This window comes from Erithacus rubecula (assembly GCF_903797595.1).
Source record: "Erithacus rubecula genome assembly, chromosome: 23".
NCBI lineage: Eukaryota > Metazoa > Chordata > Aves > Passeriformes > Muscicapidae > Erithacus > Erithacus rubecula.
Window position 1 is genome coordinate 5,235,577 of NC_136675.1, and position 13,221 is coordinate 5,248,797.

The following is a 13,221-nucleotide window of genomic DNA, read 5'->3' on the forward strand; positions in this document are numbered from 1 at the left end:
ATGCCAGCTGTGAATAACTCTGAGTTTGGACACAAAGTCCCCCAACTAGGGGGTTGGGGTCATTCTTTATGGAGTTGTGCCTAGAATTCTGATTTTATTCCCACCCCGTGGTGCCAAAGGTGAGCCAGGAAATCACTCCAGGTTCTGCTTGCCTCCTTCCCAAAGCTGCTTTGCATTCCACTGACATTCCTGCTGCTGGAATCCAGCAGGTTCTTCATGGAGCTGTCAGGAGGCCGAGTTCCACTTCCCAAATCTTGTTTTCCGTGACTTTTTTTTTTTTTTTTTTTTTTTTTTTTTTTTTTTTTTTTTTTTCCCTGTACTGTAAAAGAGCTTTGCAGAAACTACAGCAACAAATGAAGAACTAGAGGAGAGGAGTGTTCAGAGGTGGCACCTGGGCTGGTTTGGTGACACCTGCAGTGACAGGTGACTGGCTGAAATCCTCGATGCAGTGGCATCCTTAGGGATCTGAGAGCTCCTTTACAACCTGATTTTCCTTTCCCCCTCTTTCCTAAAGGCATTTTTCCTTCTGGAGCCGAGAGGTGATGGCAGCAGGTGTGTCCATGTCCCTTTTTTCTCCCCAGTGTCACATTAATGCCTGGCAGGAGCAGAGGGCAGGACTGAACCCATGCCTGGAGCTGCCACCAAGCAGGGTCACTCCCACCGAGTTTGTCACTTGCACTGAGCCTTTTCCATTATTAATGTGACATCCTGGAGCCAGCCAGGATCAGCCCAGCCCCTGCTGCGTGTCTGGGAGCACAGCTGAGGTGACCTGCTTGTGCTCCAGTCCCCAAAGGGAGCAACTTCTGTGAGCTGGAAAACATCCAGCCTGCAGCTCCAAAATTTCCCTTGCAGCTTCTTGGGCTCCCTCTGCAGATTTTAGTGGGATGAAACATCCCCCTCTGCCTGCCTGCCTCCCCAGCCTCGTTTGTCAATAAAACTGCAGGTTTGGTGGAATTTAAGTGCATTGTTAGGGCTGGTTGTTATTTATCTACTGATAAACACAGCCCGGCTCTTATCAGCACATCTCCCCTTGCCTGATGGGGAAAACAATCTGATATCTCTGATACTGAGCTGCAGAGGAAATTCTAATAAAGCTGCAGCTGGTTTTAAGGGGGTGGGATGGGGGGATTTGCAGGGCAGCATTAGAGAGCTGTTGAGTTTTGTTGTGCAGAATTAGGGCTGGTTTGCTCTGAGTGGAATAAATAGAATCGTGTTTGTCACCTCGTTGTGCTGGTTTCAGGGGGGGAGTTTCATGGGAAGCACTTTGGTTCTCTCACTTCTTTATATTGGGGTGATTAGCAGAAGGGTGGGATTGATGATTTGATTATTTTAATTGAGATGAGCCCCTTCTGTCCCCGTTTGCAGCAAGTCCAGATGTCCCCTGTGTGTGCAGCACTGGCTCAGGAGGTGGGAGAACCTCTTTTCCTTTCCAGGATAACTGAGGTTGGAAAAGCCCTCCAAGGCCACCCAGTCCAACCTGTCACCAATTCTTGTCCCCAGCCCAAAGTGTCACATCCAGGGTTGGGAGCTCCAAACCTCCCTGGGCAGTTCCAAGGCCTGACTTTGTATTGTGCCATTAATTCTGAGCATTTCATTTGAGCTTGTCTGCTCTCTTAAACAAAATATACTTAAGCACCTCTAGACCTCATTCCTCCTGGAATTTCCAACCTCCTGATGTCCAACCTGGATGCAGAACAAAGCTGGGTGCTGGCAGGAACCCCCTCTCACCCAGCCTTGGCACTGGCTGTGTCCATTCTGAAATATTTCACAATTTTCCAGAAGCTCAAACCTTTTGTGTGACTTCAGGAATGTTCTGCATTCAAAGCTCTGATGGGATTTTATCTTTATCAGTGTAAAAATTGGAAATATTTCTGTCTTGGTGGGCAGCCCAGTGCTTTACCATCTCTCTGCACCAGCTGCATTTTTCTCTGTGGGAAGTTGTGCCTTTGGGTTAAAGAGGTTTTCATTCTAAAAATAAAAAATCTAAATTTTATGAATGGCTGGGAAATGTTTGCCTCCGAGATAAGCTCATTGCTCTTTTTGTATCTAACGTGGATATCCATTGCCTGTGTGTGTAAATGTGTGAATATCCATGAAATTCAAGAAAAACTAATCCACAGTGGGTGGGTTTGTGCATAAATCACTGCTAAATGTAATAAAAACCCCTCAGAGATACTTTTACCTGTTGGGCTGCTCAGCTGTGACAGTTCCAGAAATGCCTGTGGACCATTGAATCACTTCTCATTAAAGTGAAATTAATCCAGAGCAGAGATCCAAGAGAATTCAGCCTGAAATAATTTTGAAACATTTCAGAGGTGAAGGAAAATAGCAGAAAAATGAGATTATCAGGTACCCTGGACAGTGGAGATTGCTTTGGCTTTGTTTCCAGTTGAGCTCCATCACCCCAAATCAGCCAAGGATTTGGTTTATGCTCCTGTAAAGATGAGCTGGGGAAATGCCACATTAAAAAAATGAAGAATTAAAAACTTCAGTGTAAAAGTTCCTGAAAAAAAAATAAAAAAAAAGTAAGGGATTGATTTGGTCTTAGCCAGCAAATTTATCTGAGGGCAGGAGTTAAAGGTGATGTCAGTGATGGAAGTTTTGCTGCTGCTTGGAAACACTTTCACCTTTGGGGGAATGCAAGGAAAAGGGAAGTGGGGGATGAATTAACAGGATTTCCCTTCCAGCAGCAGGTTCTGGAAGCAGCAGGACAGGGATCCCTGGAAGTGGAAGCTTTGGGAGTGATTTATTGCTCTTGGAGATGAAGCTGAAGTCAGTTGTTATCAGTTCTGGGAGTGGAACAGGAAGGACAGGGAAGGATTCACCCTTAGGCTGCACCCTGGGATTAAGGCTGAGCCAAAGCCCAGACCAGGAGAATTCCTCCATTTCCAGCCCAAGGGTTCTGGGTCAGCCCTGGTGGCATTTTTGGGGTTGGATTTGGAGCAAACCTCTCCCGTTCTGTCCTTTCCATCAGGATCTGGTGCCAGCAGATTCCCTGGAGCCTGCAGGGGGGTGCTGAGAACACACCAGGAATTTTCCACACTCCCACCTGGAAATTACCTGTGCTTAAGGAAATTCCTGTTCTTTTTTGGGAAATGAGGCGTGCACTGCTCCTCCTGCAGGGAAAATCTCATTTAAATCTGTCCTTGGGGTTAAGATGGGGTGGGGAATTCCAGTCTTACAGCATTGCAGGGAGGAGGGGACTGGGAAGGCTGGAGGGGGCACATCCCTGCAGGGGAATCCCTGAGTGGTGCCACAAGTTCCTTTTCCTGGTTTGTAGGGTGAATTTTCACAGAATTCCCATCAGCAGAGGATTTCCCTGTCCCAGGCTGCTGCTTCCCAAGGTGTGTGGGGTGATGTGGGATCTCTCCCTGCCCTTCCCCAGGCAATTCCAGCCTCTGGGGCAGAGTTAAGGTGCAGGAGTGCTCCTCCCACCCCTGCAGCATTAAAGGGGGAACAATAACTGCATCTAATTATTCATTTCCCTTGTAAAAATCCATTGTGAGGAGATGTCTCCTGTGACCAAGAAATGAGGTCTAGAGGTGCTTAAGTATATTTTGTTTAAGAGAGCAGACAAGCTCAAATAAGATGTTCAGAATTAATGGTACAGCTCTCCTGATAATTTGAAGAGAGGTTTGGATGAAAAGTTAAAAATACAGGTGAAGTGAATAATAATACACAGGGAGACAAAGAGCTGCTGAGAGCTGTCCCTGAGTTGCAGTGAGAGGGAAATAAATCAGAATTGGCTGCTCAGGATCAGGATATTGTGGAATAAAGGTTGGGAGGGAAAAGGGGCTCTGGTTGAGCTGGGGGTGGAGCTCAGAGTGAAATTTGGGCTGGGCTCAGTTCTGTGCCCTCAGCAATTCTGGTTAAACTGAGTGTGCACAGGGCTGAATCCAGTTGGGGATTGTGGAATTCCAGAGTGGTTGGGGTTGGGAAGGACCTTAAATCCCACCTAGTGCCACCCCACCCATGGGCAGGGACAATCTCCATAGTCCCAGCTGCTCCAGCCTGTCCTGGGGCACTTTTGGGGATGATCCAGGTCTGTTCTTCTTGGATTTTGTGTTGACTGCAGCCTTGGCTTCTCCATCCCTGGAAATGTTGCTGGGATGTGTTCTTGTTCTTGTTCTTGTTCTGGTTCTTGTTCTTGTTGTTCTTGTTCTTGTTGTTCTTGTTCTTGTTGTTCTTGTTCTTGTTCTTCTTGTTCTTCTTGTTCTTCTTCTTCTTGTTCTTCTTGTTCTTGTTCTTCTTGTTCTTCTTCTTCTTCTCCTTCTTCTTCCTTTTCTCCTTCTCCTTCTCCTTCTCCTTCTCCTTCTCCTTCTCCTTCTCCTTCTCCTTCTCCTTCTCATTCTCCTTCTTCCTCCTCTTCTCCTCCTCCTCCCAGCCTCTGCAGTGGGTCTCCCTTTGGGTTAAGCACAGCCAGGGCAGAAAAAGGTGGACCTGAACTCCAGGAAAGTGAAATTTCAGGGAGCTTCACCCAAAATTTGTGTTGGAGGAGCCAGGACCCAGCCAGGATTATGAGCAGAGATCCAAGGGGGTGTCAAAACAGAGATGAAATGAATAGATGTTAAATTAAATCAACAAAAGCAGTTCAAGGGGAAAAAAAAAAGAAAAGATAAAACATCCCCAGTGATGTAATTTGCTTTTATTTGAAGCTGGTTTTGACTGCACCCCAGTTCTGGGCAGCACCAGGGCGCCTTCAAATTAATTTTTAAATCCATCATCTCCATGTATTTCTTGAAATCACAGGATTTCAGATGGAATCCCTGCCTTTAGTCATTACCTTTGACTCCTGCACTGGGTTTGCAGCATCCACACCAGGAATTCTCCTTGTGTTTGGCTCCTTTGAAGAAGAACTAATGGCCAAATTGATGATAATCAAATTTCAGGGTGTGCAAACATCTCCTCCCGTGCCTCTGTCTCACTTTGTGACACTTTATTGATTTTTTTTTTTTTTCTTCCCCATTCCTTTTCTTCCTCTCAGCGTGGAAACAAATTAAAGCAGGAATTGGGATTGTAAATAGATAATGGGACGTGAATGCAGAGTAATCAGTGCCAGCCATGTACAGCCATACTAATTGTGCCAGGGGAGGGAATGGGATAAATATTTAATGCTGGATTCCGTGGGAAGTGAGAGAGCAAGGGAAGAAATAAAGGAAAGAGTTGAGAAGGCCTCACTTCAGTGCTTTTTCTCAAAAAAAAAAGAGTTCTGATGGCATTAACCCCTCCCTGCTGTGAATAAAGGATTTGTGTTTAATGTGGAGGCTTTGTTGTCACTCAAGGGGAAAACACCCCAGGTTAAAAATGCTGCTGGGAAGGATTTGGGGTGAAATCAGTTGTTTGGGATGAATTTTTTTCTTCAGGCTGAACAGAGTTCATTGTGGTGACAGCAAAGGAAAACACAAAATAAAAAAGAGCCCTGCTGGGAAATTTGGGATTATTCCCTGATTTTGATTGCCCTCCCAGCTGAGCCATTCCCTCTGGGATCCATTGGATTTAAATATTCCATTATCAATTAACCATTAATGCTGCCTAATGATGGTTGGAGGCTGTGGGAGCCTCCTGGTGAAAAGCTGCAGGTGGGCACAGAGTTTTCCATGGAATGCTGAGCTCCAGCCATGGTGTTCCTTACCCAGAACTTTTTAACCCTTTCTCCCACCCAGTCTGGGGCTGGGCAGTGCAGGAAACCTCCACTCTGCAATTCTCCTGCTGCATTTCAGAGGAGAAAAGGGAGTTTTGGAGGGAGCAGTCTGGCAGGTTGTGCCTGGAAATGAGGAGCTGATGGGGATTTCTTGGCTGATTTTGTTTTTTCCATAAGTTGTCAATGCCTTGAAGCAAATGGCAGGTGGAGCTGAGGAAAATTTCCATTCAGGAAAAGTTTTCCTTCTCCCTGAATCTTCACCAGGCTGTGATGGATTTTTTTGTCCTTTCTCCTGGTTTTGCCTGCAGGAATTTTCCCTGCTGTTGCAAAGGCAGCAGGAACTGCCACCCCTTACTTTTTCCAAGTGTTCATTCACTGGGCTGGTGGAATTTTAACAATTCAGGTGTTTGGGATCTTGGAAATTTATGGGGGGATGGGCTTGGAAAATCAATCCTGGGAGGAGCAGCTGGAGGGCTCAGCCTGGAGGAAAAGGAGCTCAGGAGAGCTTGGATTTGATCATCCTGGAGGTCATTTCCAGCCTTAATGATTCCATGAGTCAGTGGAGATGAAGTTTCTGTGTCAGTGCATTGCCAGTCCTCAGGCTGCTCCATCACCCTTCAAGGATGTGCTGCCCAAAAACCCAAAACAGGGATGGGAGACAGGAGAAGCTGAGCCTCCTCCAGGCAGCTTTGCTTCATTTGTCTATTTTTTACCTCAGGCAGTGGAATTACAGCTGAGGAAGGGAAATTTGGCTCTGCATAGCTGAAGATTATTTGTGAGGAGTTTGCTGCTGCAGAATGAACAATGAATGGCCCTGGGGTGGGGGGTGAGAATTTTAAATTTAAGGGTGTTATAACAACCAGCCAGGGGAACTTCCTCGGGTTCCTTTTGAGGCATCCCATGTTTGATCTCAGCCCCAAATCTGCTTGTTGGAACTCAGCTGTTGGAGAAAGTTTCCAATTCAGTCGGTTCAGCTGCTTTTGAGCCCCCCAAGGATGCAAAAAGCCCCAGAGGATTCATTTCTGCAGCACCTCATCCTCCTGGAAGGGCTGATGGAAATATCCACGGCGGAATGATGGGGAGCAGCCTTAAAACCAGGTTTAAAACATCTCAGAGGATCCAGGCATGGGATAAAACCAGGGTTTGGGTTGTGCTGTAGGTGGCAGAGATGCTTTAGTTGTGCACTAATCACCCTGTGAGCTCATTAAGGGCAGGGCAGCCCCTCTGCCATTAATTAACTGCTGAGGTCACCTCTGGATGGGCTGGAAGGACTCTTCAGATGCTCCGTGGGCTGTCAGATCTGCTGCTAAAAAAGCATTTAATAATCAAATCTGAGTTACCCTCCCGATGGAACAGATTCCCAGGATCCTTCTGCCTTCATTTAATAAAAACAGGGAGTGTTGGAATGCCAAAAATGGATGTTGGGATGGCAATAAAAGGTGTTGGGATGGCAATAAAAGGTGTTGAAATTGCAGTGATTTTTAAATAAGTGATAATTGAGGATTGAATTAATTAATTAATTAACAGGAACAGGATTCCATGAGAGTTTTGGTGTCCCCACCACGGTGAATGTCACCATTCACCATGACCAAGTCAGCCCAAGTACTGTGACTTGGGAGAAATGTTCCAGTCTAAAACTTGGCTTGGGATAAAACTCAGCCTGGAATTGTGAGCTGGGGTTAAATGAAGCAAACAGCATCATATTTTAAAAGGAAATAAAACTATAAATAGGTATGAAGGGCTGCTGCTGGGCTCTGGAGCTGCCCACGTTGGTTATTGGCTGGAATCTTCCTCAGGTTGGGATTGGTCATAAATAAAATAAAAAATAAAGAAGTTCTTGCCATCCTTTCCATTCATGATTTAAAATAAACAGAGTTTTTTGTAGTGGGGTTAACCAAATGTAAAGAGATTTACTGAAACAGCCTGGGAATGTTCTTTGCTTTGGAAAAAGGGATGGAAACCTCTGCAGTTACAAAGATGGAGCTCCCAGATGGGAATCCCAGCAGGAGTGAGAGGCTGGGAACAGCCCTGGAGTAGAGATGATGCTCTCCTGGGGTGGGGGGCACCCAGGGAAATTCCTGGGGGGGTTTGGGGTGTTGCTCCCAGCTCCTGATGTGTCTCTTTGGTCTCTTGCAGGTTCACTGGGATGAATTTGCCCTCCCCTGTGATCAGCAGCAAAAACTGGCTGCGGCTCCACTTCACCTCTGATGGCAACCACAGGCAGAAGGGCTTCAGTGCCCAGTACCAAGGTAAAAAAAAAAAGAAATAAAAGCCCTTGCCTGGCCTCCCCCATCCCAGCTTTGCCTGGAATCCACAGCTGATCCCTGCATGATCCTGCTCTGCTCATTCCCAGCTGAAATCCCCCAAATTGGGTTTGCTAGAAAAACCCAGAATGGTTTGGGCTGGGAGGGATCTTTAAACCATCCAGTGCTTTGTCAGGGACACCTTCCCCTAATCCCAGTTTGCTCCCAGCCTGGCCTGGGACGTTCCAGGGATCCCACAGCTGCTCTGGGAATTCCATACCAGCCCCTCCCCACCATCATGGGGAGAATTCAGGATTGGGATAAAAACATTTCAGGGTTGGGATGTTCAGGTGCTGCTGAAGGACAGGAGATCCTCTGGCAGTGAAGATGCTGCTCCAGGGTTGTGGCACCAGAATGGATTGAGGGGATTCCTTGGAAGCATTCCCACCCCTCCCTGTGATGGTTTTGTGGGTGCTGCTGGCTCTGGAGGCAGGATCCAGGAGAGGGGAAGGAGCAGGAATGGCTTTGAGTCCCCTCCCAAGCTCAGGGGAGCTCTGCAGGTTTCCTCCCAAGAGGACTTTGCTGGGAACAAAGCTCTGGAGGGGAGTCAAGGATAAAGAATTTGATTTTCCTTGGATAAATCTGCAAAGCTGCCCCTTTTGGATGCTCCTGGTTTCTTCTTAGTGCTGGCATGGCCTCAACACATGAACCACATCATTATTTATCTTTCCTGCTTTCCTTGAACCTGTAAATAACTTCAAATTGCAAGGAAAAAAAACCCACTTTTGTTGTTGCTGTGCAGCACAAACACGTGGAAAATGCAGCTTCCCTTTGGCTGCCTTTTCCCTGGCTGTCAGCATTGCTGCTTTCTCCAAAGCACCTGAGTGAGAAGTCAGGATGAATGTTCCAATTCCCCCTGATCAGATAAATGTCAGGGGGTTCTGGTGGGTTTGGCAGAGGGAATGAGCTGGGGGCTGAGTGTTTAAAATGAACTGAACTCCCCATTCCTGAGCTGGAATCAAGGCAAGACCTCAGCCCAGCTGCCAGAGGGGACCTGCCCTGCTTTTTCCTGCTGCTTTTTGTGGAGTTTAGCAGCTTTTTTCTGCCTTTCAAACCTTAAAAAATAAGCCAAACAAGCAGTGAAAATTCTCAGGGATGAAGGGAAGGTGTCTGCAGGCAGTGGGATCTGTAGGACAGGAGATGCTGATACCTTAAAAACCTCCCTGTAACCCTTTCCACAACCTGGCCAGGCCATAAATATTTCACTGGAGATAAATCCTACAAAACAGGCCGTGTAATTCCACAGAAGCACAGCAGCTGAAATGCATTTTTCATCAGGAGAGCTGAATCAGGATGGGCCAGGAGAAGGAAGGAAGGCTTTAGGGTGGCTCTAATTTGCTGTCTGTTTGCCAGAGACGTGTCTGTACATCATTTATGAACCCCCTGTGTCCTCTGGGACGGGGTCTGGCTTTGCTGATAATCTATAAGAAAACAATTTCCCTTCCAGCTTGTTTAAATTGATCCTGAGTTTTGCAGAACACCTTCTCTGTCTGTTCCCCCTCTGCTCTCCCTAATCCGTGCCCTCATTTGGAAATCACTTTAGGAATGTAAAAGCAAGGTTAGATGCAATCAGGCTGTGGAGAGGGGATTTTTGTTGTTGTTGTTGAATACAACAAATTCATTTCACTCCCTTCCTGGGAGAGTTAAATATTTCCCTTTTTTTTTCCCTTTTATTAAGGTGAATCTTGATTTTTGTAATTTTTTTTTCCTCATTCCCCATGTAAGGAAATCAAAGGGACTGGGAGAAATCCATGCACAGGAATTTTGTTTTAAATTTCCTCCTCAAAAAGATGGAAGAAAATAATACTGGAGTGTTTTAATCAGGTGAGGTGGCAGCACCTCAGGTGTCCCCTGTCAAAGGGGTGGAAATGGAGAGATGGGAACGCTGCCCTGGCTGCTGCTGCCCCTCTCTGCAGATGTTTTATGGCAGAACTTGGCTCCCTAATTGCTCTGGAGCTGATTGTTACCAGCACATAATTGCAGCTTGGATCGATCTCCCCGCCCTGGCTGCTTCCCTTCCTTCGGGGAGGAAATTAATGGGATGAGCTCCAGCCTTGCACAGGGCAGATGAGAGACACAGAGATGCCTTTGGGAGGGTGTCCTGGGGTCTTGGAATGGTTTGGGTTGGCAGGAACTTCAATCCCTTCAGTTGCACCCCCTCTGTGAGCAGCCACCTCCCACTGTCCCACTGCTCCCAGCCCCACCCATGGTTTGAGTACAGATCTGTCCCTGGAGGGGCTTCAGCTGGGACAGAGCTTCTCCTCTTCATCCTGGATCATCCTGGATCCACTCCTCATCTTGGATCATCCTGGCTCATCCTGGACCCACTCCTCATCTTGGATCTTCCATTCCTCATCGTGGTTCATCTTGGATCATCTGGACCCACTTCTCATCTTGGATCATCCTGGGTCCACTCCTCATCCTGGATCATCCTGGATCCACTCCTCATCTTGGATCCTCCTGGCTTATCCTGGACCACTCTTCATCTTGGATCTTCCATTCCTCATCTTGGATCATCCTGGACCCATTTCTTATCTTGGATTCATCCTGGATCCACTCCACATCTTGGATGTTCCATTCCTCATCTTGGATCTTCCATTCCTCATCTTGGTTCATCTTGGATCATCCTGGACCCATTTCTCATCTTCAATCTTCCATTCCTGATCTTGGATCTTCCATTCCTCATCTTGGATCATCCTGGATCATCCTGGATCATCCTGGACCCACTCCTCATCTTGGATCTTCCATTCCTCATCTTGAATCTTCCATTCCTCATCTTGGATCATCCTGGACCCACTTCACATCTTGATCTTCCATTTCTCGTCTTGGATGTTCCATTTCTTATCTTGGATCTTCCATTTCTCATCCTGAATCATCCTGGATCCACTCCACATCTTGGATTTTCCATTCCTCATCTTGGATTTTTCATTCCTCATTTTGGATTTTCCATTCCTCATCTTGGATCTTCCCCTTTTCATCTTGGATCTTCCATTCTTCATCCTTATCTGCCACTCCTCGGATCTCCCACTCCTCATCCTGGATCTTCCACTTCTAATCTTGGATATTCCCCTCCTCATCCTGGATCTTCTCCTCCTCATTTTTCACCTTTCCCCTTTTTATCTTGGATCTTCCATTTCTCATCTTGGATCTTCCATATTTCATCTTGGATTTCCCCTTTTCATCTTGGATCTTCTACTCTTTATCCTGGATCTTCCATTCTTCATCCTAATCTCCCACTGCTCATTTCGGATCTCCCATCCTCATCTTGGGTTTTCCTCTCCTCATTTTTTGACTTTTCCCCTTTTCATCTTAGATCTTCCCTTCTTCATCTTGGATCTTCCATATCTCATCATGGATCTCCAACTTCTTGTCTTGAATCTTCTTCATCCTGGATCTTCCACTCTTCATCCTGATCTTCTGTTCCTCATCCTGGATCTTCCATTCTTCATCCTGTGCTTCCATTCCTCATCTTAGATCTTCCCCTTTTCATTTTGATCTTCTGCTCTTTATCATGCATCTCCCACTGCTCATCTTGGATCTTCCATTTCTCATCTTGGATCTCCCACTGCTCATCCTGGATCCCACCCTTGGGTTCCAAAGGGATTTTGAGCTCCTGCCATGTGACTTGTGGAATCTCCTGGGCAATCCTGCTGCTTGTGCAGGCTCTGATTCCCAAATATCCATTGCTCAGGCTGCATAAAGAGGGATTTTTTCCAAAGAAAAATGCATTTGAGGGGGTTTCTCTTCACCTCCCAGAACCCCTGGGATCATCCTGCTGTATCCCAGGGGCTGCTGAGCCATCCCAGCAGGAGGGGGAGATCAGCAGGATCTGAATTTAACAGCAATTCCCCCAACAAGGAGAACAGAGCTTCACAGAATAGATTTTTTTCTGTCGCTGTTGCTGAAGCGCTGTTTTCCAAATTAAAAATAAATAAATGTCTGCTTAAATTCTCATTTAGAGCAACATGAAGTGGTTTAAAAGGAACAGCCCGGCCTGCCTGCCATGCTGGCAGAGCTTTGTAATGTCATCTCTCAAACCTGACAGGATGCTGAGTATTCCATTAGATCTGCTGGATGCATGAGAGCAGCAAAACCCTCCAGAAATCAGGAGTTTCTGTTCATCCAATTATCCTGACACAGCCCTTTGTAGTACTGCTCCACATTCCAATTTACTAACAAAGTAGGTTTTCAAATACCAGATTTTTGAGGACAGGGAGTGGGAGAACTCTTCTTATTTATTTAATTAAGAGAAAAAAAAAAAAAAGGCACAAAACAAGTGGTGCTGTACTGTGCCTGGTTCTGATCTAAATGGAGTCATTTGTAAAGTCTGACTTCCATCATTAGGGCTCTGAAATGAGGGATGAGGAGGAGAGGATGCAGTGATCCCTCTTTATCAATTTATCATCACCAATTTATCTTTATCAATTCTGCTGGAAAGGGACACGATGCAATTAGGGGAGGAGATGCTTCCTGAGGATGCAGCTCTGAATTTTGGGATTGGTGCTGGTGATGTCTGGTGCTTGTTCCCATTGCTGCAGGGTTTGGGATCCAGGTTTTCCATCAGGATGGGGTTGGAGAGGGGTGATTGTTGGGTGAGATATGGCAGGGATGGCTCTGGGAAAACCTCGGTTAAAAACGTGTCCCTGAAAAATTTCCAGGTCTGGGTGTATCCAAATTATGAATTTCCCATGCCAGAGAATCCTGTAATTATTTGGGTTGGAAGAGACCTTAAAATTCTTCTCATTCCATCCCCCTGCCACCTTCCACTGCCTTCTCCTGGATTTGGGATGTGGGAATCCCTGCAGGTTGCTGGGATTGATGGAAAAGTTGACTTTTGCTGGTGCCACCATCAGCTCTGCTGGGTTTCACCAATGCTTGGGAAGCTTTGCTTGGCCTCTAAATTCCCTTTATTGTGCACAAATCATCCCAGCTGAGCTTGGAGAAAAAAAACCTTCCCTGGGGGCTGGATAATGGGACGTGCAGTGGGAAGCTGTGGAGAATACAAAAATGGGGATTATTTTATAAAGCTGCTCCAGCACTGATCGTGCCCCAAAGCACAACCACAGAGCAGCGACTCAGGGACTGCACAGTTCCAACCCACAGCCTTGGAAATTCCAATCAAACCCCAAATTCAGCCTTGGAAATGTGGAATTGCCTGGGTTTTATTGCTTGGGGGGGAATGTTGGGCTGGGATTGGGGGTTATCCCAGTGTTTACTTGGAAGAAGCTGGAGAATCACTGCAGGATGGTCTGTCATGATTTAATTTGCCACAGAAAT

The 13,221-nt window shown here is 46.4% G+C and overlaps 1 protein-coding gene across 1 annotated transcript in view; it reads left to right on the forward strand.

Annotated features, from left to right (window-relative positions):
* The window catches only part of CSMD2 (CUB and Sushi multiple domains 2), a gene marked incomplete at its 3' end in the record, with an annotated part of 261,650 nt that overhangs the window by 102,115 nt on the left and 146,314 nt on the right, over positions 1–13,221 (forward strand). The window contains exon 7 of the mRNA XM_079325862.1: positions 7,778–7,890. Within this exon, the coding sequence (XP_079181988.1) occupies positions 7,778–7,890 (113 nt within the window). The remainder of the gene's footprint in view (positions 1–7,777; positions 7,891–13,221) is intronic.